Source organism: Bactrocera oleae, chromosome 6 (genome assembly GCF_042242935.1).
Source record: "Bactrocera oleae isolate idBacOlea1 chromosome 6, idBacOlea1, whole genome shotgun sequence".
In the NCBI taxonomy this organism is placed as follows: Eukaryota; Metazoa; Arthropoda; class Insecta; order Diptera; family Tephritidae; genus Bactrocera; species Bactrocera oleae.
In genome coordinates, this window is record NC_091540.1 from 65,106,853 (window position 1) to 65,134,384 (window position 27,532).

General features: G+C 32.7%; 3 protein-coding genes and 1 long non-coding RNA gene across 22 annotated transcripts in view; 1 reads left to right on the top strand and 3 right to left on the bottom strand.

Moving 5' to 3' along the window:
• Window positions 1–27,532, bottom strand: part of Svil (Supervillin) — a 368,637-nt gene that overhangs the window by 103,958 nt on the left and 237,147 nt on the right. For 17 of the 19 annotated variants that reach the window (XM_070111687.1, XM_070111698.1, XM_070111686.1 and 14 more), the window contains 3 exons: window positions 26,783–27,369; window positions 24,879–25,028; window positions 8,885–9,338 (listed from right to left, as the gene is read on the bottom strand). In XM_070111687.1, coding sequence (XP_069967788.1) covers window positions 8,885–9,338; window positions 24,879–25,028; window positions 26,783–27,369 — 1,191 coding nt within the window. Of the gene's footprint in view, window positions 1–8,884; window positions 9,339–11,500; window positions 15,812–24,878; window positions 25,029–26,782; window positions 27,370–27,532 lie in introns of those variants that run through there. The other 2 variants (XM_070111692.1, XM_070111696.1) reach the window with 2 other exon arrangements.
• cav (caravaggio) lies at window positions 4,082–5,418 on the top strand. Its single transcript, XM_014247459.3, has 2 exons — window positions 4,082–4,330; window positions 4,407–5,418. Exons 1-2 carry the CDS (start codon window positions 4,202–4,204, stop codon window positions 5,280–5,282), a joined length of 1,005 nt encoding a protein of 334 aa, XP_014102934.2. The 5' UTR covers window positions 4,082–4,201; the 3' UTR covers window positions 5,283–5,418.
• Window positions 5,511–8,878, bottom strand: LOC138857828 (uncharacterized). Its single transcript, XR_011397029.1, has 2 exons — window positions 8,698–8,878; window positions 5,511–5,954 (listed from the first exon to the last, which is right to left on the bottom strand). It is a non-coding gene; the product is annotated as an uncharacterized lncRNA (long non-coding RNA).
• LOC138857827 (uncharacterized) lies at window positions 17,939–18,960 on the bottom strand. Its single transcript, XM_070111700.1, has 2 exons — window positions 18,474–18,960; window positions 17,939–18,417 (listed from the first exon to the last, which is right to left on the bottom strand). The coding sequence occupies exons 1-2, from the start codon at window positions 18,958–18,960 to the stop codon at window positions 17,978–17,980; spliced, it is 927 nt and encodes a 308-aa protein (XP_069967801.1). The 3' UTR covers window positions 17,939–17,977.

Here is a 27,532-nt window from a genome sequence, read left to right on the forward strand (position 1 = left end):
CATATAGCTGTCATACAAACTCACCGATCAGAATTAAGATAAAGATTTTTTTATACCCTTTTATGCAATAAAAACTGCACCTGTGAAGGGTTTTATAGCTGCTTAGACTAATGATAGATGCATTTTATTTTGGCATATGCTTTATTTCTATTTTATTTTGCTTTTGTTTATGCCTGATGTGCCAAGTATCCTGAAGATCTGTATTGCAATAAAAAAATTATGTAGGTATGTATATACATATACAATATGTAAGTAATAAATGAGATCCACATTCTTGTATGTTTTTAGAAATGCATATAAATTGATTATAAACACACATACTCGTAGTGGCTTTTATTTACTTAATGAAGTCACGTTTTCAATATCAAACAAGCATCAAAGCGTAGCTGCAGCTTTACTTACATAAGTAAAATACAGTCACATACATACAAGTATTTTCCTTTGTTTATAAATACAAAAATTCTGTTATTGGGTAATATCGATTTAGTTCTTTATTTGGTCTAATGCAAGCGCATATTTTTGATGCTAAATGTTTATGTGTTAATATTTTGTTGTTATTTTAAAGTTTTTTACAGCCAAGCCTTTTTAGGTCAATGCACATTTGACTTCAAATTAAAGCAGAGGAAAGTGAAAACAAACAAATTTTTTATAAAGTTAAGAATTTTCACTTTTCTTTTGAAGAATAATCGTTTTGATGAAATGCAACTGAAAGTAAACTATATTAAGAGCAAGAATCTGCCTATACAAAAAAAAAAAAAATTCATATATGTATATTTACATATGTATGTATGTATGTACACAAATACATCATTGAAATATCTGACAAAAGCTCAGTAGTATTGTAATCTGTATTACAACAACTTAATAGATATAACACAAAACCTTCAAATTCAATAATTTTATATTGACATCCAAATTGCTACATTTTGACTTGGTACATTCTTCTTTTGAAAATATTATGGACATTATAGCCCAATTACACTTTGGAGTAGCTCAGCTGTGCTTTAAATTAATTAACTTTGACGGCTGAGATCAAAAGAGTTTACTGCAAAAGTTCCTAATGCCTCAATGAAGAAGAAATGCGTGATACATTAATGCTTTAACTAAGCATTTTACAGTCATTCACAGATATTTACATATGCGCTTAAGCCACTTTTAGTTTCGCTCAAGTTTCTCTTCAACAAATTTTCAGCTTTTATTATGCATATATTAGTTCTATCAATTTCATGGTGACCGACCTATCTTAAGCCGCGGCAACGTCAAGAGAGCGCAAGTAAATAAGAAATAAGAAAAGAGAGATAAACAAATCATTTTTCATTATAAAAAATGCTAATTCATGCAAATTTTGTTTCTACTTTTATGCCTTCGACAAAAATGAAAGGCAATTAACCGAGCATAATGATCAATTAAAATATAATAATGCATTTTACTCTATTTGTTGTATTTTATACGCGCATAAATTATGCCTTACAAGCAAGCGAAATTTGGAGATGTGAGTGGGTGGGCTAGTAAAACGCGAGGGTTACATAATTTTATAACAATAACGGCAATTATGTAATTGAAGTACACTTTTTTTGATAAATTAAAACTTTTAACAATTTTTGTAAAGAAATTCCGAAATTGTTTAAACACTCTTTGAATAAAAATACAATAATTAGTATAATTTAAAACTAAACCTGTTGAGGAGTGCATGTGTTGCATAAATTGATTTAAAATATGAATGTTAGTGCTTGAAAATTAATTTAGCATCGAAAATGTAAACACATACATACATAAATATGCACATATTTTGCTCACATTTCCAGTTTAATTCTGGCATATTTCACCTTTATCAAAATATTAATATACATTTAAAAACCAAGTTTCAGGTTTAAGGTTTAAAAAAAAAAATTAATTCCCGACATGTACATTTGAAGAAATAGCTGTTAACCGTTGTTTAGTACATAAAAAAACGTATAAATTACTAACTGATCGTCAATACAGATCAAGTTTAAACAATGGTGCATGCGCGGTATTTAAACAATGCTCATTCAAATTGTTGAAATACGACAATATGAGCGGTTGACATTGCTGCTCTGTCTGTAAAGAATAACACAAAATGAACTAGAAGCTACTTGCTAACAAATTTTCACAGGGGTAAATGCATCTTTATAGATTCTTTCAAGAATTACCGATCATTTTTCATACAACCGCCTAAACTGCTCAAAAGTTAGAACTGCAACTGCAAAAACTGAACATTTTCGAAAAAGTTATCCGAGAACACTTTAATAATATACATTTTGCCGTACAGCTTGCGTACTAAAAAATAGCACCGATAAAAATATTTTCAAAAAAGTACAATTAAAAAAAATGTTTGTTACTAACCTTAAAACTTGTGATAACGCTGATGATTAATGTACATAAATACAAATTTATTTATTTGCAAGGGCGCTAGCTTTTAAATCGAGTTTGCAAGTATATAGACACAATATGCACAAGTATTCAGCGCTGAGTAATAAATGCACTATGAAGCGTTTTACATCTTTTTACGCTGCATTTTCGATTAATTTTAATTATTGCTATGCTATACACGCTTTATAACTGTTGATATGCACTTGTATAAACTGTAGACGCGATCTCTTATAAAACAATTGTACGTTATAATTATTTAAAAACCTTTTCATTGGTGCAAATAAAATTATAGTGCCAATTTATTTGAAATATGATTGTACTGAGCTACCATTTACGTTTTATAATATATATAAAAAATTTGCTCTACTTTTTAAAACACTTAATTTTTGTTATGCACTTTTATGGTCATACAAAAACGACGGAACTCCGTTCTACAATACAATATGTGCTGCCAGCTGTATTTTTGCCCGCACCGCACCAAGCAACGACGACCCTTGTTTTGGTCAGCGATGCGAATCGCGAAATTAATGTACACACATATGCATAAGTTAATCCAAAATTATAAGCTCCACAGCCGGCTGCATTCTACGCCCTTTACGAACTATTTTCAATACTAACGTGTATTAGATAAAATGCTTTGTAAGAAATTGTTTTGAAATAAAATTTTTTTTTTCACAAACACTTTTGGGCAAATTACTTTATATTGCAAGCTACGCGCCGATAATTAATAATTCGAAAAACAAATGCGCGTACTCGCGATACACCACCTTCTCCAGCAAACGCTTTAACTTGACTCGTCGTAGCACAAAAGGGAATTCAAAATGTTCGCCTCAACTGCTGGTAGTATGCCTCTTCAAGCACAGACGCAGCCAAACCAGACGTCGTTTGTTTTCATTTGGAATTTACAATCAAACGTACATAAATATGGATATATTTGTGCGTAGCGCTACACCTCAACGTACTCTTGCCGCCGACAACTCACTTCAATGCCTCATTCCACAGCTGTTTGTTTGGAGCTCCAATAGCTACCACCAATTAGCTGCTCTCTGTGCAGCGTTCTTCGTACCTACCGGCTTGCACCTTCGTTTGGTGCAACGAATCAACAAAAGTAAAGCACCGGCGTACGGAAGACGAAGGTTTAGATTTGTGTATAGTATAAACTTCACATATATGCATATACAAACGTATACTATAAACAGTAAATATACGTTGGCGCACTCAGCTCTTTGTTTTTAAATGTCAATCGTGATTTCGGCGCGTTTGTTTTGAATATTGAAACTTTGTTTTCGTTTTCGTTTTGTACAGTCAGTTCTTGTGTATTGCTGTGTGTTGACATTTAACATCAAACTGAATCTATTCACAGGGTTGCATTGGTAGCTATTGGAATGCAACGCGTTCCACAAGCGGTTAACGATACAGAGAACGTAGATTTATGGTACGTTGTGTAAATAGCTGCTAGAATTTGAACTTTGCATAAAGTGATCTTGCACACACGTATTTATACTGTGTATTCAAAACATTATTTTAGGATTTACTCTATTTATTTATCATTAACACCACTTCTGCCAAGTGCAAATTTTTTCCTAAGCGTTAAAAGTTTTGGGATTTCGAAAATATGGCAATGTCTGCGTTTAATATCTATTCAATCCGTTGACGTCAGTGCAGTCATTGGCTATCTCTTTTTAGCAACCAATTATTAACGGCAAACTGTAAAGCAATTTGTTTTGTTGATATTGCTTTGAGGTGCTATATTTGTTTAATTTTTTTTTTTTTGATAAATGCGCGCTTTATTGTGTTTTTGTACGTTAAAATGGATCCAAATAATATGCTCTTCCGATTGGAAGATCTTACAGCTGAAAAAGTATACGCCGAATATGGCATAACTAAAGAAGAACGAATGAAAAATCCAGAATTTTATAAATTGTTCGTCGAAGATTTCGTGAGTATTGGTCGCAAAACTATAAAAACTAAATTTTGAATGAAATTATAAGTAATATTTTACAAAATTTCCACAGATACCTACACGCGAAGACCTGCAACGTGAAATTGATAAAGAAAAGCTGAAGGAATTGTGTTTACGTTTACCATGTCGCGTTTTAATGCAGCGTTGGAATCCGGTGCAAGATTTCGTGAATCAATTCACGCGCCAAGGACGCATACAACGTTGGACAAAAGAAAAAACTCAAAAACTATTAGTAAAAGCAGTTGGTCGGCATAAAAATGTGTGCCTCTATAGTGATGATGAAATACGCAAGCAACGTGAGCGGGAATGGTGCGAACGAAAAAAAGAAAATTTGATGCGTCTAGTAGTTTGGGAATACGACCGGCAGAAGCAAGTATTGCAAGATGAGCAATCTGAAGAAGTACTACACAACAGCTATAATACGCACAACAGTGATAATAACAATGTGACCGATAGTGAAGAAACCGAAATTGATATACAAAAGAATGTAACTTCCGACGGTGCTATAGCATCAGCTATTCTCAACATAGATGCTGTAATGGCAGAATTGCATGGTAGCCCACTAGAAGGGACGCCTTCAGATATTGTGCCTATACCGCCACTTAGTCAAACTACACATTTGAATCCAGCAGATTCGACAACCAATATTTTGCCACAAAGCCAAGTGCTACAACCAACTTCCCTACCTAGCACGCAAAATACCGAAGAGCTTGCTGGTAGGGAATACGTGGAAATGGTGCAAGAAATTAGTGTTAATGATATGCCTAGATTAGATGATTTTATTAATGTTAATACGGAGTCAATGCAACTGGAGGATACAACAACAATTAATTCACAGGACGTTTTTAATGGTGAATGCACACCGCCATATTATGAGTTCAACACACATGTATCTATGACGTCAACGCAATCGCCGACTGCTAAGTAATTTGTTATAGTTGCTAATATATATATATTTTTATGATATAAAATGTTAAAATTTAACTGTTTGTTTTATAAGAATATTATATGTGGAAAATAAATTGCCATGGTAATAAAAAATATAAAATATATAATGCTTAAAAGTAACTGTAATTATTTATAGTAGTGCAAATTGCAAGCAGCGCTGCGACAGTAGACTATTCATATTCACATGTAAGCAGAAAAAAAAACACAATTTTGTAAACTTGTTCCGAAAAAGGTTAACTTTTATTAATACATGAGTATTATTACGTTTTTCTTCTCGTAATTTAAAAGTCGGGGGGAACAGCATTTCTGTATGTCCAAACAATAGCTGCGTAATGCATAACAGAATAAACAAATTCATATTTAACTTAAATTTTACATTTTGCATGTTTGTATGTAAAGTATGTAGGCATTCGCTATTACAATTAATTTATATAGTAAAACCATATTGATATATATGTATTTGTAAACTGTGTAAGCGTCTTTTTGAAAACTTATTTTCTAAATACGTTTCTCAAAGGACAGTTATACATTTCATTTCAGGCTTTGGTTGTAGGTTATAAGCGTTACTCAAGTTTGTTCGTGTTGAGGTGGTGGTTGTGGCTTAAATTGATACGGCCAAAATTTGCTTGATGGTTTCACTTGAGCTAGGTAGCTGTTTTGATTGCAAAAAACAAAAAACAAAAAAATTATATATACATTTATTTTAGTTGATTTGTTATGTCTTTAGAATTTTTCAAATGTGTGTGTGCTTTAAACTGTTATTTGTTGCTGTTAGTGGCGTTTTCAAAAATATTTAACTATCGCATCTAACTACTTTGCGGTTTATGGGTTTTAAAGGTTCGATATTTTTTATACAGTTTACGATAATGGTATTTAATCAATATGAGTAGTATGGATATATTAAGGATCTGCGGCCAGTTGCGAGGTGATATTTCTAAAGCTGATTTGCGTGTGCCCTATATGTATATATGTAAATTATTTTTAAAAAGCGCCACAAATACATATTTATTTAGTTATTATGGCCAACACTTTATAATAATCCTAAGTAATTTACAGAAATAGGCATGACTTTTAAGAAATTATTTAATTCTGTATAATAGATTAATTATTTCGATTTAATAAAAAAAAACTGTGAAATTGTTGATTTATTAAAAAAATTTGTATGGTTGATTATTAGGGCAGTCCTTTAATGTTGGAAAGGTATTTCAAAATAGTTATTTAATTCCGTACAATATCTTAATTACTTCGATTAAAAAAAATTTAAACTTTGTTTGTGAAAATATTTATGGGGCACACATAGTGTGATATTTTAAACAAAAATCGATTTTATTCATATTTTGATAAAATATACCTTTAAAACTAAGATACTAAAATTTATAATTCTTATCTCAATAAATATTGAAGTTACAGCCTTCTAAAGTATAGTCGCTCTGTTCAATCAGCGCAGTCAGTGATTGCAACCTACAATGAGCTACCAGTTCCAATCGAAAAAAAAAAATTAGTTTTGACAGGCAAAAAACGATCAAAATTTTGGGTAAAATTCTACTTTTTTTCAATTACCGCCATTTTTTATTTTTTTTTGACCATATGTCTTCTTCTTTTTCTAGTAGATTTTTTATTAGATTTCATTCACGGAGATGACCGGAATCACTGCACCACTGCAGGACCTTTTTTTAATGACATCTCCGACGGGATGTAACTCGGAAAATATCAAATTTTTTTCTTGATTAATTTTACTGTGTATTCTTAATATATGTAATTAAATAAAAATACGCTTGAAATTTTAAAACAATCGATACAGTAATTTTATTTTAATTCTCAAAAATCGCCTTTTATTAGGCTGTCACACTAAGTGTGCCCCAAAATGCATATTTTGGAACTTTAGGGTATTCCTTAAATTTAGGAAAGGAAATTTACCAAAAATTATCTGAATAATTACACAAATAAGAATTTTATTGGTATTTAGAACCACCCTTAAGGATATTTTACGGAAAAAAGCAACATAAATAAAAAAAATCCGAACTTTTCTCAATCTAAAATTTCTGTCAATTATATTGTACAAACATTTTAAATAATAATTTTAAACATTAGGGTGGTACTTATATATTTTATGCAAAAAAATCAAACTAACCGAAAAAGAACTTTCCAAAATATTTCTTAATTTGAATTTCTCTCGAAGTTTGTATAATTTTTAATAATAAATGTGATCATTAAGGTAGTATTTAAATGTTGAAAAAAAATTTTATCAAATATTTTCCAAACGAAATGTAACTGAAGAGATTATATTTTATTGGTGTTTAGAACCACCGCATTAAGTATATTTTATGCTAAAAAGCAACATAAATGAAAAAAATTCTTTATTTAAATTTGTGTCAACGTTTGTACATATAATTTTAAATAGTAAGTTTGATCATTAGGGTGGTGCTTAAATGTTTGAAAGGAAATTAACTAAATATTTTCTAAACCATAACACAAATGAGACTGAAGAGTTTTTTTTTGTTTTTTAAGAACCACCCTATTAAGTATATTTTATGAAAAAAAGTCAAAATAACCGAAAAAGAATTTTCGAAAATATTTCTCATTTCGAATTTATCTGACTGCAGGGATGCTTCATTTGTTTTCAGCACCACCGTATTAAGGATATTTAATGCAAAGAACATTAACTAAAAAAAATTAAAAAAATTACTGTATTTACATGTATGTATGTCAACGTTTGTATAATCTTTGTTAAATATGAAGTATTTGCGGCTAATATGTAATAAATATAGCATGCTTATGTACACATGCATACAAGTGCACATAATTATAAACACATATATATTAATGTTAGCAATTGTTGAATTAGTACAAAATTTATTATTGGCAAAATTCGAGTTTACATAATTTTTTTTGCGTTTTATTAGTTGTATTAGTAATATTAATTATTTTTTTATATAAGTTTATTAGCATTATTTGGCATGAGAAATATAAATTCATTTATTTAGCAGCAAATTTAATGCATACACATACATATATTTATTTTTTGTTAAATCTAGCGTTTAGTTGCACAATAACAATTCGTAAAGTGATTATAAAAAATATGGTTAATATAATTTTTGGAGTCGTACAAAAATGCCACATATTTATACATATAATATATAATATAATTAATATTTACATTAGTTATCGTACATATCATAATTACTAAAGTTTTAGAGCTTAACGCACGCACAGACATAAATAACCTAATATATACATACATACATGTACACATATCGAGAGTATTAGCAAAATAATTCCTACAACTAGAAAATTAATTTCACTTATACATATACAAACACACTTATTTGTAAGTAGACAAATTAATACTTATGCTTTAAAGTTTATAAACTAGTATAATTAGACGCTAACTCAACTATTTTAGTTACATGAAATGCTTTCAAGACGAACGAGCAACTATGTTCAGCGACTTGTCGTGCGGTTAGTGGGTGTTCAGGATTACACACACACATACATGTGCCTGTATGTGTATGTATGTGTCTATAGTAGTAGTTCCAGTCGAACAACAGCGCATTAGTAGCATTTATTTCGTTTCGCACTCACCCATCATTCAGTTTTCGCCGGCGTGCAACGGCGCTATTTTTAATTATTTCCGATATTTCACGACCGCCCGAACTTTCACCTTCCGAGGTGGAAGCGATTGTGTCACCGCTACGTAAAGCCGCCACACCGCCGCCACCACTTGTCGACGTCGGTGGACGGCCCAAATTCGAGAGATTACGCACGAGACTTACAGCGTCGTCGTGTTGTGGCGCGCCACCGGACGCGGCAATTGTTGCTGTGGCAGCGCTGGCGTGTTCATCTTGCACGCGATTGGCGTTGAGCGTTGTTGCCGATTTGCGCAGATTGGCGACGGAGGCGTGTGTGGAGCTTTTCAGACGATTTTTCAATTCGGAACTCAAGTCCATGGGCATAAAGCCAACACCAATAGACTTTGATTTGAGTATGCCTTTCGGCGGTTCAAAAGCGGATTTGGTCGGTGGCAAATGAGCGGCAGCTGTGTGGAAGAAAACAATAAAAAAAAAATTTGTTTAAATATATTTGATTTTGCTGCTAAATTTTATAATATTTTATTATTATTATTATTTTTTTTTTTTATGTGCTTCAGCAAATATGCATAATTTGGTGGCGAGTCGCAATTAATAGAACGCATGCGCTGTTATTTACATAAAAGAGAAAAAGAAAAGTGTTAAATGAAGTAAACATTCTCAATAAAAAATAAATAAATAAATAAAATTTAATACTCACGATTTATATTTTTTTCTTGAGAAGAAGAAAATAAAAGTGTTACAAATATTCATCAATTTTGTATTGACATAACTTGATTATTGCTATAATTTGTATGGCTTAAAATTTATTATAGTATTTCCATGCAATAATTACATTAAATGCTCACTTTTTGCACTTACATAGCGTGAAAACGCGAATAAAGAAAATAGAAATAAAAAGACAAATTTTGAAAAAGAAAACACTAAAATTAGAAAATTGTAAAATAATAAACAAATATATGTATATATATGTATGTATAAAAGAAAAAAAATATTAAAAAAAAATATTTAAAAAAAATATTTAAAAAAAAATATGCATATAAAAAATAAAAACAATTATTAATATGTATCTAAGAAAAATAGATAAAAATAAACAAAAATATGTATATAAGAAATAAAAAATATAAAATAAGAAAAAAAAAGAAAAATTAATTAAAACAATTAAATAAATAAAAAAATTAAATTATTTTTTACTACTAAAAAAGTTAACATGAATTTTAATTTATTATAAAAATTGCTACTCAAAAATTAATAAATAAAATAACAAAAATATAACTTAATAAACAAAAAAGTTTGTTATTAAATTAAAAAATTATGCAGAACTATCAAATTCATGACAGGTTCATACATTCATACATATCTTTCACTGTACTATCTGAATTGAAAAAAAACTCAAATTCATATACTTCATTGCCGAATTAAAATGTAAGCTAAAAATTTATCTAACGTCTTGCTGTAAAGCTCTTTTTTTTAATGACATTAATTTTTATTTTATATTTTATTTGAATTTATTTAGTAAAAAAAAATTTTTTTTTACCTTTATTTTTTTATTTCCATACTTTCTTTCGTTTCTTCAACCTTTTTTATTATATTATAACTTTTTGCCGTAAAAAATGTTTGTCTTATATATATTGTTATTTAATTAAGATACATATTATTTGCAATAAATAATTTTTTTTTGGCGTTTTTATTTTTTATTTAAATATTTTAATTATACTATTAATTTCTTGTTTTTTCATCTTCCTACTTTATTATAACTTTTTACTGTGTTTTATATATATTCAGATTTAATTTTTTTTACAATAAATTATTGTTGTTGAATTTTTACTATTGGCTTTTATTATTTATTATATTTTATTATTTTATTCGTAACAAAAAAATATTTTTATTTAGTTGTTATTAATTTTATTTGTTAATTTGTTAAAAAGTTTTGCTTGTATACAGGAAAAAAGGAAGATTTTCAATTTTTAATTCCGATTTTTTTTCAATCCGGCTTAGGGATTTGTGTTTTGGAAATTTTAAAATTATGATTTTCGGTATTAAAAAATATTTTGTTTTTATTTAATTTATTAATTTAAATTTATTTTAATGCAATTATTTCTGTTAGGGATTATTTGCAACTCTGGTTGTATACAATTAGTTATATACAATTTAATTATATATATTTTAACATAATTTGTTTTAATTCAAGTTTCGCTTTAATTATTATTTTTTAATTGTTAGCGAAATAATTGTTTTGTTTTTTACTATATTTATGTTTATAATTTTATTACTATTTTATATGGTTTTATATATTTTATTTTAATTTAGCTATATATGCTTTGGATTTCTATTTCAATTTTTAATTTTCCTATATTTTATTATAATTTATTAAATTTATTAAATTAAATTATAATAATATATGTAACAAAATTATTTTTATAAATTTTATTATATTTTCTTCTATTTGATTTTTAATTTTTTGTATTTTACAATACAAATTTTTGATATTTTTGTTTTATTTACTTTTTTTTTTTTTGTATTTTAATATATAAGTATAATTTTTTTGAATTGTTTACTAGAAACAACCACACATAAACTTCCCTTTGCAAAATCAACAAAAAAAAAACAATTGTTTAACATTTTCAATTGACATTTCTCATCATTTATTTTGCTCTAACATCACACACATCTGTGTTGTTAAGTATATAATCGTATATCGTTTAATATGCAAATCAAATATACAGCAGCTGCTAACTAATAATGCAGATTATTTATATAATAAAGTTAAAGAAAATATAAAACAAAATGCACATAACCTAAAAACAGCAGCTTTTCAAATGCATTAAGTAAATATTTTAATAATAATAATTGTAAGCTGTTATAACGGTATATTTTAAGTATAAATGTAACAGTATTTATTTCGCACTCATGACTGACACAAAGTGTTAATATATTTATTTCTAGGTAATTTTTTATTAAATTTAATTTTTAACGGTATATGTATCTATATAAGTATATTTAGGTATGTAGTGGTGTGTGTATATTTTTTTTATTTTTTTTTAATTAATTTAACATTTTACGTATTAATCAATAGCGATACAGAGAGCAACATAAAATTAAATATACAAAAAAATAATAATATTAATATTTAAACAAAAAAAGTGTTTTTAATAAGCGTGTAAATGCATTTACATATAAGCTTAGTTCATTTTTTGTTTAATTTTAAATACATAATAAGCAGTTAAAACTATTATTACACTGCAATACAATAATTAATAACGGTTGCTTAATAAACTGCTTACAACTTTTACTTTTTACAGCAATGAATTGGATTTTATTTTTGCTTGATTTTTCATTATGCTTGTATTATTAAAAGTTTACAATTTTTATTTAGTAAGTAAGTAAGTTTATAAAGTAAATACAAATCACTACATAGATAAATGAAGGGGAATAACAAGCGTCGGCAACAAAAAATTATATTATAATATTTAGAAATTTATAAAACTAAATATTAGAAAATTATAAAAAAAAAAGCGCTGCAAGAACTAAATAGCAGTGGCATAAAGAAAAACCAAAAAAAAAGAAACATATTTCAGATAAAAAAATTTTTGTTTTTATACTTAATAATATAAAAATATATTCTGCCATCGATTTGGAACTCTTATAGAGCAAAAATCGATCAATTAATGCAGCAAAGACGATTTTTAAAAATTACATAAAATAGACTTCAGCTGTTTTAGCTTTCTTTACGCGGGCTTTGAACGAAAAACAAAAAAAAACAAATTGTAACAGTAATTAATGTTCAAACGGTATTAACACTGAACTCTCAAATACTCAAATGGCGTAATACAAATTTTTGAAATATCATAAAAACAGTTATTGTATTATGTGGTTTTAGCATTTAACAGTATTTTACGCCACTATTAATTATTAATAATTATACAAAATTTTAATTACATTTTATTTCATATTTCAATGCTGCTAACTATGACGCATATGACGTTTACAATGCTTAGCAATTTTCAATATTTTTTTTTCAAATTTATTAGCGTCGTATAATTTTCTATAAAATATTTTAAATTCTACAATTTTTTTTTTTTTTCGTTTGGGTTCTTGATTAGATATTAAATTCGCTCACTTCTGGAAGATGGAATGTTATTCGCTTTTTTGTTTATTTTTTGGTTTACTAAATGAGTGCAATTTTAAAGCGTTCAACAAAATGTTCACTCAAGTTCGTTTTTCAATATTTTTTCGTTACAAGACATAAGGCTAATCGATAATCGATATCATTAATATTTTCCAAACTACAAATACAAATCAGTATAGATATATATAAAAAGAAAATAGTATAAGAAAAATATGCGTAGCCTACAACAACAGCAATTGCATTGAGCTGCTTGACCTTTTCTTCAATTTCGACGGCATACACTTGCTTCCACTCTAACTACAATTGTAGAGCGCTAAAACAAGTGCGTACCTTTTTCCATAATTTTTTTTTTTTTTTTTTTTTTTGAAAAAATATTTATAAATAATTGCTTTAGAATTTCTCAAGAGTAAATATGTTCTTTGAGTGAGCAAAGCGCTGCAAAACCCAGACATCAAAATATTGAATTTCGAATTTATATATATTTTTTTTACTTTCTGTTTTTGTTTGTGTTTTATAGATTTCGCATATGTTTCAATTTTGCAAAATGATTTAATTTAGAATTTATTAATAATTTAACAATATATATTATAAATTTTAAATTATATATATCCTTTTGGCAAGCAACACATTTCACATTTCGAGCAATACTTCGCATAGCCTGTAACATAGTTCGCGCTCGCTTTTTCAATGCGCGCGTGCGAACACACACACGCAAGTCCAGCGCCAGAGCCGCGCGCTTGTTTTAAGCACAATTTAACAAAGGCTTCCGCGCGCTAACTCAAATAACACCCAAAAATATACGCTCGAACTCTTTAGATGCCAATTGTAATTCTTCCTTTGTCACTACAATATCGTCGAAGCGCTTGACTTCTGGTAGTGGTACACCGTGCGTTAGCGTTAGCGCTCGCGAGCGCAAGGTACGCGTGCGTCCTGAATTAGGTGTATCTGCGTTCGCTGACGTGCTAAATAATTGCGTGTGGCTCGAAGTGGGCGTAAAAATGATATTAGTTGTATTGGCGCGTTGGCGCTTCGACATGTCTCGGCGCCTTTGCACCGCTGACGCAGTGCCGGTATGGGTCAATGCGGTAGCGGATGAAGTTTGTGTTAGCATTATATCGTAAGCGCAACCTGAAGGCGGCGTAAAGTATGGTGTATTCGAGTTACTACGTACATTATGATTGAACGCTTCGAGTGGCGTTGCGCCAGCAGTATTGGTTTCCTTTGCAAATGACAGGGCGTCCGTTGCTTTCTTGACGCTTGCATGTAAAACTCCATTCGGCGTGTGCACGAAGTCGGGCGGTGGTAGTGATGGATAGTTGGAGGCGCTGCGTGAGCTTAGACTTGTTTCGCTAGCGCCCATTGAGCGCGCAGTTGTTGCGTTGGTTGGTTCGTGTACGCGTGCGGTCCGCTGATTGCCATTGATAGCTTTGTTGTTGGTTGTAACTGAGACACATGGTTGATTGCCACCAAGTCCAAAGTATTTGGCGAATTTGTCGTCAATGATTGAGTTTCGTGGCGTTGTTGGCGCGCTGCTAGCGCTGTTGCCGTTTGCTTGCGCGTTGCCATTGCTATTGCCATTACTCAGGGCGTGCGCAGTGTGACGCTGTGCCACTGTCGATAACGTTGCGCTGCTCATGATGCGCGTAAACTTCTTGCGCATCTCTACGACAGGCAATTGCGACAATTGCTCGGAAACCGCGGTTGATGAGGCTGTTGGTGAAAGCGACATTAGCGGCGCGCCATTTGTATCACAATAATTATTCTCCTTGCCGGAGTCCGCTTTACTATCCTCACTAGTTTCAATGCGCGGCGGAGGCGGCAAGCCAGCATTGCCATTTTGCAATGGCTTGCGCGGTGGTAAGGAGTTGACATCGCGTTCACCGCCACCACTACCGCCGCCGCCAACCATGCCGTTGCTGACATTATTTTCGAGCGCGGCCAGCGCGTTGTGTGGCGTCGATTTATGATCGTACTTCATGCATTTGGAGTTTAATTGATGATGCTTTTGTTGCAATTGCAAACAGTTTTCAATAAACGGCGATTTGATTTTGCCAATTTTCTTCAGCGGTGCAGGTGGCGCTCTGTTGTCCGTCTCAATGTAACTGCCGTTTTCGCTGTCGCAAGTGTCGCTATGCGCATAATTAACGCTCACGCCATTCTCACTTGCGTTGCTGCTGAAATTTTGCAAGCTGTTGCGCTCATTGTTGAGGAAAGTGTTCGGTAGTAGCAGTTTGCCGATTGTCTTCATTTTAATGCGGCGCGTAACTGGCGTCAATGAAGATGGTGATGTAGCAAGCGTCGTTGCATCTGCGGTTGGTGCTAGTGCTGGTGCGGACATTGCTGAACGTTGCGCCAACACCGAAGGCAGCAATGTTTGCGAACTAGACTTGGTAAAGTGGATAAATGTCGATGACGCTGGCATGGCGTGGGGTATACCAATCGAAGGCGGTGGACTTGGTGAGTGCCGCGCGCTATCCAAATGTAATGGTGAGTCGATTTCGTTGATAGAGATGAGCTGATGGTGTTCGGTGAGTGGTGGCGAACAGCACTCCATCGGTGTTGGTGTAACACTGGCGCTGCTAGTGCTTGTGCTGTCACCGTTGTAACTGCTACGTGGCGTAAAGCTGAACGAGTTGTTGTGGTTGAATGAGTTAGCGCTGCCGCAACGTTCGGTCGCGGTTAGGAAGCGCTGTGATGGGCTGCGCGTATACGAGCTGGACGCGCTGCGACTAGCCGCTTCGGTGAGATTGGTGAAGAAGCGTAAACGCTCGGATACTGGCAGTGATGTGGGTTCTTTATTTATAGATTGTTTTGTTTTGTGGGAGGAAATATAAAACAGATATTTATTAGCTTGGTAATATTGTCGGCTGTTAAAAAAGTCTACAGCTACCTACGTGATTTAGTTTTGTACGCATTGCAGTGCTTTGTTCTTGTTGTTGTTGTTGTTGGCGTTACTGTTGACACTATTTTCATATGCATTGTTGTTGTTACACTTTTTAATTATTACTATTATTGTGTTGCTGTGCTACCTTTGTAAAAATTAACCCTTCGGTGATCAAAACTAATTTTAACAAAAACAGTTATATTTTAAGTAATATTTCGATCACTTCAGGCGGGTTTCGTATCCCCTCCAGCAGTAAATAGAACACTGAACCGGTAAATGGGAGGTGGGCGTGGGTTTTGTGCAATTTTACCCACTTTCGAATGATATTAGAAGGATAATAACCAAAAGGCCTCAAAATATAAAATTAGAGTCCAGTACATGGACTTATATTATAAGGAATATGGGCGTAGTCTTCATCAAATTTGGAAAGTATCCTGAATATGTGATCAAATCTACCAACCAACATTCGCTGAAGGCACTGAAGGATATCTCAGTCGAGGCTTATAACAACTGTAGGAAAAATCGGATTAAACGTTGGCACGCTTGTATTGGTTCAGCAGCCTATACTGAATATTGACTTCTTTGTCAGTCCGGGTCAATTTTGATCATATGGTATTGTTGTAGCCAAGATGATCTACGGATTGATATAACCAAATAATTTTACATATTTTTAAAACAGAAATCCGTTATGTAGCACGTAATCGTCGTGCTAATATATTCTTCATATTATCTGAGTAAAAAATATGTCTTATATACCTCTTTTTACCGTTACATTTTGTAATATGTATATTTTAAGCAACTGTAATCGTGCACTTGGCTGAATTCTAGGCGATTTTTAAACCTCAATACTCTCCTGTACTCTTCCTCGATTAGTCAAATTAGGAAAAAAACTTTATGTATTCTATATTCTATAAGAATAGGGTCTAAACACACTCTTTTTAGTACTCCAGCATTTTTTAATGACTTAATATTTCTTCAAGAACTTCTCTCCCAAAAATAATTTTGTAAAAAAATATCAACTCAATTCTCAAATCTCTATCACTTTAGTCACTGCAGTATAATCACAACTAAGTTCATGAAATTGAAGTCGATCTCCGAAAGAGCAGCTCAAACTGCCTGCATTTTATCGAAAAAAGGAAATGTATAAGTCTAGAACGCAATAATACAATATCAGCATGTGACCGCTTTCACAGAATGCGTTAGATAAACCCTCGAAAACTTATCGCATGCGAACACAAAGGAAAACCCGCCCATAACGCTCGTAAATGCGCTGTACGCTCACCTCTTACTCTGCAACTTATCGCTCTTCAATGTTTTCAATCCTTTATTTTTTCACAATTGCACTTGAAGACATATCACACATGTGCATACATACATATGTACATATATAGGTCCATGCAAAGATATGACGAGTGCATACAAAACGCTTTTTCAAATTTTATAAGACGTTTAAGAAATCTGCTTCTGTGTGAGACCCCTGTTAGCACTCAATAATTTTTTTCGAATATCTTTTGTATTCTCTCGAAAAATGCAGAATTTTACTGCGCCGCTAATTCGTGGAACTATGCAATTTTAGAATTATTTTTGGGAAAACTTTAGTATAACGTCCCACGCTTTCGGGGATAAAACGGGTATGGGCGGATAGAGGAGATCCTCCAGATCAAGAATATATATAGATATAGCCGCGGGAAACCTATGGTTTTCGAGATATTTCGGTTTAAAGTTCAAAATTTCGACTATTTAAAGTACGTATTTTTTCGTTATAGAATGAATTATACACTTATATTTTTAACTTTTACATCCACTAACACTTCACTAATTCGTTTTTACACATTTTTTTTGTTTTTATATCATAAAAAATAGCTTTATTTCAATATTTTAATTATTCTTAAATTTTTGTGATTTTCACAATAACAAGATGGTTGTAAATGTCAAATAACCAGTGTTACCTTATCGACATCTTTTGTAAGTGAACTGAAAGAAATGAAAACAGATTATACCCCAATTACAGGAATCCAAAACCTAGAAAAATAAAAAGTTAAGAAATTATTTCAATAAAATAAAAAGATTTTTTTTTATGGTATGTAAGTGTGTTTTATTGCTTCTATTAATTTCACAAAAGGATCTTCATGCTTATTTGCAATCTTTTTTCGCCACACATATTCTATGATAAGATCCGCAAAGTTTTCTGGATTGTTGTAATTATCCTTTGAGAAAAATCTTTTCATTACCCGCCACTGGGATTCAATTCGTTGAGTATGCGTCCCGTCTTCCGCAACGAACGGATTGTCAGGATCGCTATGGTTTACCCGACGGTGCTCATACCCGTGAGTTGATAAGCAATCATACGCCTTCCAACAATCGGTGCAAATGATTGTGCCGGGCGCAACGTGTTTTTCGATCAGGGGTATGAGCACCTCAGCAGACCTAACATTGTCAGGACATACCTCCAACCGCAAGTCCTCACTGCCATCTTCCACCATTCCCAACACCCAGTGACCTTCCACCCTTCTGCCTGAAATAAGAAAAATATATAAGTAATTATGTATTATTGTTTATTTTTAATATTACCTTTGTTGTATTTCCTCTTTCCAAATTTGCTTTCGTCAATTTGTACTATTTTCCCAGGGCCACCAATTTTACCCAACTTCTCCTGATGGTCCACTTGGTATAATACCACAGCTTCGCGGCAGTAGTTATACCAGTCGCATATGGTAGCGCTGGATAAAATAGGTTCCCTGACAAAACTATTTTTTCGCACCTCCTCATGCGACCAATGCGACGAAAAACAAAACATGAGGTAAAATATCTGGTTTAAGGGTATTTTGGCGTTTTCGAACCAAGTACCCTTAGACCTAGGTATTGCTGAACGCGTACGGCACGATACTTTTCGGCATCTAAATGTGCCGACGATACTTGTCCCCGCCATTGATAATACCATCGGGATTTTATGCATCCTGCAAAGCCTTTTCTTTAATATGAGCCCTTGCTCTTCAGCAAAGGCTATGCAGCTCTCCTTTGATTCAAATGTTTGGAAAACCTTCCTCACATTCCACATTTCTTTCAATTCTGCCACTCTCAGAACATTAGTTCTACGCATCACGCCACGGCTGGTCGATTGTTCATCAATATCTAAATATGATTATTAATAAATATTTAAAAAAATATTAAAAAGTATAATAACTTACCAGTTGAAATTCCACTCATTTTTAAAATAATAACTTTTAAAATTTATCTTTTCCAAAATGTAAGCACAACTCACTAAACGCGTTTGAATTTTATTTGCCAAATATGAAGTAAATAGCAAATGGAAAAAACGAAACGGTACTTTTCTTCAAAAGTAACAGTATTAATATCCGTTAGAGAGCATTGATGTTAAGGATTATGTTATACCCTCTATGACAATATTACTTTTTCGCGTAGAACTCCTTTTTGCGTTGGCGGCCTTCGGCCGCGCTTCAAAAAAAATAACCCTGGTCGATCCAACACCATGGTGTACCAAGGTCTTTTCGCGTGGAACTCCTTTTTGCGTTGGCGGCCTTCGGCCGCGCTTAAAAAAAAATAACCCTGGTCGATCCAACACCGGGGTGTACACAAGTTTTTTCGCGCAGAAATTTCTTTTGCGTTGGCGGCCTTCGGCCGCGCTTCAAAAAAAATAACCCTGGTCGATCCAACACCATGGTGTACCAAGGTCTTTTCGCGTGGAACTCCTTTTTGCGTTGGCGGCCTTCGGCCGCGCTTCAAAAAAAATAACCCTGGTCGATCCAACTCTGGGGTGTACAGAAGTTTTTTCGCGCAGAAATTTCTTTTGCGTTGGCGGCCTTCGGCCGCGCTTCAAAAAAAATAACCCTGGTCGGTCCAACTCCTGGGTTTATCAAAAGAAGGAAACTAAAAGATTTATTAGTGTCCATCAACAATTATGATTCCTGTATTTAGGGTATAATCTCTTTTTATTTTTCTTCGTTTGCAAAACAAATTAGTATGGCAACACTGGTTATTTGACATTTACAACCATCTTGTTATTGTGAAAATCACAAAAATTTAAGAATAATTAAAATGTTGAAATAAAGCTATTTTTTATGATATAAAAACAAAAAAAATGTGTAAAAACGAATTAGTGAAGTGTTAGTGGATGTAAAAGTTAAAAATATAAGTGTATAATTCATTCTATAACGAAAAAATACGTACTTTAAATAGTCGAAATTTTGAACTTTAAACCGAAATATCTCGAAAACCATAGGTTTCCCGCGGCTATATCTATATATATTCTTGATCTGGAGGATCTCCTCTATCCGCCCATACCCGTTTTATCCCCGAAAGCGTGGGACGTTATTCTAAAGCCGACCCTTATTTTTTGGGCCAAATGAAATTTGCAAAATTAAATATTTAAAACTTAAAATTTGGAATACAAAAATTAAACACACTTCACATCAAAAAACACGACGAGAAAGCGAGAAAAATTTCAAATTTTATTTGTTTCAAACTTTTTTGAGTGAAACAAAATGAAAAGCGAATTTGAGTAAAGGGTGTTTTTGAAAAAGGTGTTTTTTTGTTATATTTAGTTGAAGTAGTTTTGAAAGAAATTCTTTTACAGCTGATTATATTCGATAAAGGCGAGACGGCCTTTTCGACGAGATAAGTAGTATTCGTATATAATAAATAATCGTCGTGTTAGCATCAGAGGATCTCAAAAACTCTTATGGAGCAAGTCAACACATTTTGGATAATATTTTGAGTATCATTGGCACGCTATGTTAGACTTGTACCAAAAAGACTTGAATCTTTTGCGAAGACCAGCAATCCAGCGAATCTAGCCCCCAATACCGAAAATCTTATGAATCAAGATGCAAAATTAAAGTTGAGGTTTTGAATTTGCTACGGTGATGACAGTTAAATCATCTGTCAAATTAAATACATGTTTTTGACATTTATCTTCAAAACACTTTGGCGAAATCGATGAAATTTCTTTCAAAAACTCGTATTTTGAACGGCAAAATGTTACTTACATATTTAACTTCAAATCTTCATTGATGAGGTACACATTTAGGGCACGTAAATAAACAAAGTTACCATTCTTAGTATGCGAATGAACTGGAATAGAGCCGCCAAATGCTCTCGCATCCAGAATAAGCTACTCTCTCGTTTGCATATAGAAGTTGCTATTGGTCCACACTTCTTTAGAACTGTAGATGGAGCCAAAGTTAACGAAAGTGTTGAGCACTACAGGAAAATGATTCGCGATTTTTGGATTGCTCATGTCAATATCATTCTTCTAGGTACTAAATTATTTCATTTGGTCGTCAAATCATCACTTTATTGTTACGAGTTTTTGGCAACAAGAATTTAGAACCGCCAAGAAGCTAACTAGGTCATGTAATTTAAGCTCAATCGGGGTATATTTTGTGAATAAATGATCTATGTTAATAAATCAACGCTGACTGGCCACTTCGAACCAATATTCGACGAGTTATTGGCGCCGAAACAAACTGTAAATTATCATGTTTTGAGTCATATGAATGAAATATTCTGGCAATGGATTTTTATTTGAAATAAAAATGTGCGCAGGTGTATCTAATCGCGTTCGGGTTCAGAAAATTCTCAAAAGAGAGTTTGACACTCAGAAAATTCTCAAAAGAGAGTATGACACAGTGACTTATACTTTATTGACAGATAATTTTGGTAATTTTAATACTATTTCTTTGATAAATTCTTCATTAACAGTACAATTTTTTGCCAAGGATTCATTTTGTATTGAGTAACAAAATCGTTTACGCTTGGTCGCACTTCCGTTCAGTGATTTTTGTGCGCTTTTCAGAAAAATCTACCGGTCAATCGTATGAGCTTTAAATCTGTAGTTATCACGCACAAAATAGAGTATGAAAATTGGAGTTTAACTCCTTTAAACGCTACTTATATGTATGAAAAATAAAAATATTACTAAAAAGTAATTAAAATTGTGGGTGCCTCGCGTGCGTCGTAAAAATTCAAATTGTTACAATTTAAAAGCTTATGGCAGGTGTAATATCTTTTTAATGTACGAACATTGTAAAAATATTGACTCGTTTATTTTTTCAAAGAAAACTACACAAATCGCTTTGGTACTAACATATATAAATATGTCTATGTATAAGTGCTTGTATCAGCAATAAATATTAAGCAATAACTCAGCATATTTAACACCACAACCGCCGCTGTTATGAAACTTCGCTTGAGCGAATAATAAGAAATTGCGATTAACGTAAGACGGAAGCGCAAACAAAAAAAAATTGCAGCAAAAAATAATTATTGAAAAACAATAAAACGAAAAGTGTAAATGCAAAGATTTGCACAAAAATTGTTTATAGTAGTTTTCCAATTTTCCAGGTTTTGTTTTTGGTCTTGCATTTTATGGGCAAGCGGCAAAACAAACAAACAGCAATACAAGTATACATACGTACAGTTGCCGTCAAAATTTTAGCAGTGTTACATAGGAAAACTACACAAAAAAAATAAATACAAAAAGGTAACTTCTTTTGCACCGAGGCTGTAATATGCTTCATAAATAAAGAAAGTTTCCATAAAAGAACTTTATTTTTAACGTTCATTTTGAATGGCAGCTATATGTATAGATCTGATCAATTTTTTTGGAGATTGTAGCCTTTGACAATAATCTATGCCAAAATTCGTAAAGATAACTTGTTAAATAAAAAGTTTTCCATGCAAGGACTTGAGCTTGAGCGATTAGTTTGCACTGCAGCAATATCGTATAGTGGTCTGATATCGACGGTTCGAGCAACTGAGCAGCTTCTTCTAGAGTAAAGAACATGTTCACGTATTTACAGACAAACAGTCGCACATAGCTAAATAAAAAAACACAAAAATTTTACAACCTGTTCAGACTTAGTTTATTCGGTCCAAATTTCAAGTTATCAAAAAGTAATATTAATTTGTGGAAACCGCAACTTAGACCTTAGGGTTAGGTGAAACTAATTCAACCAACTTGTTTTATGACTGGACTTCGAAAGTGGGAAGTGAAAGAATAATGCTCTACGTAGTACATACGAAGATCTCTCTCACTCTCTCATTCTCAGAAATGATAATGCTATCATATTATTGATCGTAACTATCGGATATGTGCCAATGTACCAGTTTATTGCAAAGTTAACGAGACCAGAAGAGACGAGCTCGACACAAATTCCTCTAGTATGAATGCTTCTGCTTCCGGCACAAATAAATTTAAAGCTACGATCGAGAGTCAAAATCGTGGCAGGTTCTGGAGATGGCAAAACTGCACTTTTAGATGTGAGAGGTCATTGTTACGGCTACTTTTGGCAAAGCATTACTGCTTACTGTTAGCTGATTTTTGTTACCGTGATATCATAATGAACCCTAGGCTTCGTAAGGCCAATCTTACCGAACTTAATACATTCGTGCGATTTGCAAAGATATTGCGTATCTTGATTATTATGCCATTGCTGTAATATTCCAAAAATTAGTTTTTGCAAGCCAGAAATGCTACTGGAACGTTTGTGACTGATCATGAAAAAGTGGATCTATTACGACAATTCTAAACGCAAAAAATCATTAAAGCCAAATCAACGGCTAAACCGAACATCCATGACGTCAAGGTAATGCTTTGTATTTATTGGAATAGGAAGAGCGTGCCTATTATGGAGCTTCTAAAACCGGATGAAACCATTAATGGGGTACGCTACCGACAACAACTCATTAAATTAAAGCTAACGATTGCCGATAAACCTTACTAGAATTTCACAGCAGAATAGGAATAATACTGTTGTCCATAATTTTCATAAAAAATTTTAAGAAAAAAAGAGCCGCAAGTAATATAGTTAGAGAGCCAATATTTATGAGCGAACCTTTTAAAAAGTTAATTTTTCGTGTGTGCCCACACTGCTACAATTTTGCTCGCCATTTTATATGTATGCTTACATACCATTGTATACGGTATGTTGTATCTGCTTAACGTTTGTGTAATCATTGATATGCGCGAGCGTTTTTCATCTGCCGACGCTGCCGTGGCTATGTGGTTAATTTATGAGTTAATAATAACAAACCCAGAAATGAGAAGGAAAAATAAAATTAAAAAAGTAAACGATAATACTTTTTGCCGCCTGTGACTGTGCGCGAAAATCAAGCAATGTATTGCTCAAAGTATAAATAATAATCATAATTGTAATTGTAGTGGTGGTAGTAGTGGTAATAAGAGTACTGTTTTAGTTGTCGTAGTTAGAGTAACGGTAAATAAGTAGTAGAATAAACACAACAACAACAAACATATATTATGCACAACATGCGCAACAACAACAACGTGCCGGGTTATTGAAAAAAAAAGGATTTCACTAAAAACAGAAATAATTAAAAAAAAAGTAATTTAGCTTTGCATTCACAGTTAATGTTTTGCTGCATAATTTGCAATCAAGAAAATATAAATTTACGTGCGACGTAGATAATGAAAGTAAAATTATGTAAAACTCATTCAAAATGCAAATTATTGACATCGTTTAGTTTCAAATTTATGCGGCGAATCCAGTAATGAAATAAAACGAACAACAGAATCGGCAAACAAAGCGTCAAAACGTTGATGATAGTAAGGAACGATGCAATTGGTAATTGTAATGTAATGCTATGGTAATGCTATGGTAATGATATTGTAATGCAATGCTATGGTAATGATATTGTAATGGGTAATGGTAATGGTAAAAGGTAATGGTAATGGTAATGTATTGTAATATGTAATAGTAATGGGTAATGGTAATGAAATCGGTAATGGTAATGCTATGAGTAATGGTATTACTCGGGTAATGGTAATGCTATGAGAAATGGTAATGTAGCAGGTAATTGTAGTGCAATATGTAATGACATGGTAATGTTTGTAACATTAGAATTCTGATATTGAATCGTGCAAATTTTGATATATACGATATCTATATATCTTCCGAAATATTTCTAATAGTTATATTTTTGAAAAACACTCACCAATTTCCTCGTATGTTTTGCTTGGATTTTGCGGTGTTTTCGGTTCTTCGTGACTGTTCGTATGGATGCCGCTAATACTAGAAATGCTACTGCTCATTACAGATGCTGTCGTCGGGAGCATGGAGGACGTGGGCGAAAGCTGGGACGATCCTGCGAAGAGATGCAAAGAGAATAGCATTTAAATAATGAAATAGTAAAATATTTTAATAAAAATCTTTTTAAATTAATTTTACAACGTCGAACGGTAAGAAGTTCGAAGAAATTTTTACTGGCTATCATCATTATTACTTTCGCTTGATTATCTTTCTGGCTTCTGTTAACCTGTTTACCTCTTTATATCACTTTAAATATTCAATACAGTGACCTGCTGAAAATTGAAGTCAGTCAATTGAGACAGTTAGATCTAAAACACATTTCCACTAACTAAAGACACAACTAGACACTTGAGTAAACCTAACCACATTTTTAATGAAAGAAAACTTGTGAGTTTTCTTAGTGGCATCTCGGTTTGCGGTTGTCATAATTTTCACAATTATTTCGTTATTTCTCATTATATTCACTTGCATTTCTTTTCAAGCCTCATTTACGTCCCGCGCGCGGTAATTAGACAATATATATAGAACCTGTTACAGTGGCGTCAAGTTTCGCCGGTTTTTAGAACAATATTTGTATTTCTTTGGAAATGAAGAAATAGTCACAAACCTTTCTACAAACAAATATATGAATATATACTTGTAATATAGGGCACCACAGAGAGTTGAACTGAATTACGTCAGAAGTTATTTTCAGCACATAATTGCGGATCGTAAATAAGCAGTTAGGTGTACTTTATATTTTATTATTACCAAATTACAATTCGTTTGTAAAGAAACAAAGCGAAAATTGTTTAGTTTTAATGTTGGGAAGAAAAGTAGAAGCTGCACCTATGGAAAATATATAATATATACCTACGTATGTATATGTTTGTAAAATATATATATGTATTGTATATAAAGATGGCAACAGGTTCCAAAATTGCGGACGGATTTTTTAAGAATTTGTTTTGGGCTTGCTTTTCAACTTGTTCGCTGTTTTTAATTTAGCAAGTCTTGGAGAAAAGCGAATCGAACGAATAACTGGTATAAATCACAAAGCTTGGCATAATCAAATAGTGATTGAATAGCAAGTAGTTATATCAACTTAAAGATGTCTGTAAGCTCTCTTGAATTTAATTCAACTAGATTATGATGGCTCTGCTCTCTTTACGATAAAAGATGTATTGCGAATCTAAAACGGTTAATATACATATCACACTTTTGCGAAAAATAGGCAGCACATACGTTCGGTACTCTTCCTACAATATCCAATTGACCAAAGGCTACTTGGTTTCTCGAAGCAATCGCCAATTGAGGTTAATATTTACAACTTCGAGTTTATTCTTTATAAAAATTAATAGCAATTTTCACTATCCAAGACTTGTTTTTCGGAGGTCTTATACCATTTCGATCAAAAAGTACCTTGGTTAACATAGAAGACCAGAACTGGCCAAGGTTAACTTGTCTAACCGCGTTTAGACCGGTAAGTACCTTGATTAGAAGATCAGAATCTATAATTGTCGAGGAGTTTTCTGTAATCTTTAACAAAATAAATTATTACCTTTACCATTTTACTCAAGATCTGTGTAGATATATGGAAAGAGTGGAGACCGTAGTACTGCCGAAACGACTCTTATTTCATGTGAAATTAGAAGTCTAAGAAAATTATTTCCCGATTTATATTTAGGTACCCTTAATAATCTTACTAATTAGTACAAAAAAAGATATATGCCTCTTTTGGGTTCAAAATATTTTTGATAAGCTTAAAGGTATGTACTTATACTTCTAATCTATACGCTAGTAAAAATACTATTCTTCGTTTTCACTTACCTCGTCGCGGTGAAGTTCTCTCCTCACGACCGAGCTCCGTGCCAGCTAACGCCGACGTTGCCTCTGCGCTTCTAGTCTTTTCCTGCAACTGCTGGAACATATTAGCACGAGCACGTACACTATTCTTGCGTGTCAGACCAACACCACCGGCACCACCCTCAGCTTTATTAGCACTTTCGGTTGGCGCTAAATTCTCCTCAATGCCAGACATTTCAAAGATACGCTCACTATCACTACCCGTCGATAGGGTTAATTGTTCACTTATGCTGTTATTGTGATTGTTGTTATTAGTGTTGCTGTAACTATCACTTAACGAACTGTGACGTCCAATTGTGGCGCGTAACGGTGGTAGTGGTGGCGTATCGGAAGATAAAGACGTTTCCGCTGCCTTAAAGTAATGCTGACTATGCAGCGGTTGGGTGGTGCAACGCGTGAGTGTGTAACTGCTGCCCGGTGAGATGCTAGAGGCGGCCGTTGGTGCATTCAAATGGGCGAATGTGTTGTAATTGAGACCTGCGTCCAGCGATTTGGTCGGTTTAAAGGCGGATGTGGTGGAGGTGTCAAGCGGCGATGCAGTGGCTTTAAAGCTGTGAAATTGAGGAAATGATTTTCACGTAAATTTTTTTTCTACGTATTTTCAAGTAATTTTAATTTAATTTTCTGGTAGTTGTTTAATTGTATTGAATACACTATTTGAAAATGAATATTTTTCTGGCTTTCAAATGATTTTTCGGCTCATAAATAAGAGGC

Bases quoted from the DNA above. Each gene is read 5' to 3' on its own strand.
- cav (XM_014247459.3), top strand. From the start codon at position 4,202: ATGGATCCAAATAATATGCTCTTCCGATTGGAAGATCTTACAGCTGAA. The intron at 4,331-4,406 runs GTGAGTATTGGT...AAATTTCCACAG, and splicing joins AATTGTTCGTCGAAGATTTC to ATACCTACACGCGAAGACCT.
- LOC138857827 (XM_070111700.1), bottom strand. From the start codon at position 18,960: ATGTGGAATGTGAGGAAGGTTTTCCAAACATTTGAATCAAAGGAGAGC. The intron at 18,418-18,473 runs GTAATATTAAAA...TTCTTATTTCAG, and splicing joins AAAGAGGAAATACAACAAAG to GCAGAAGGGTGGAAGGTCAC.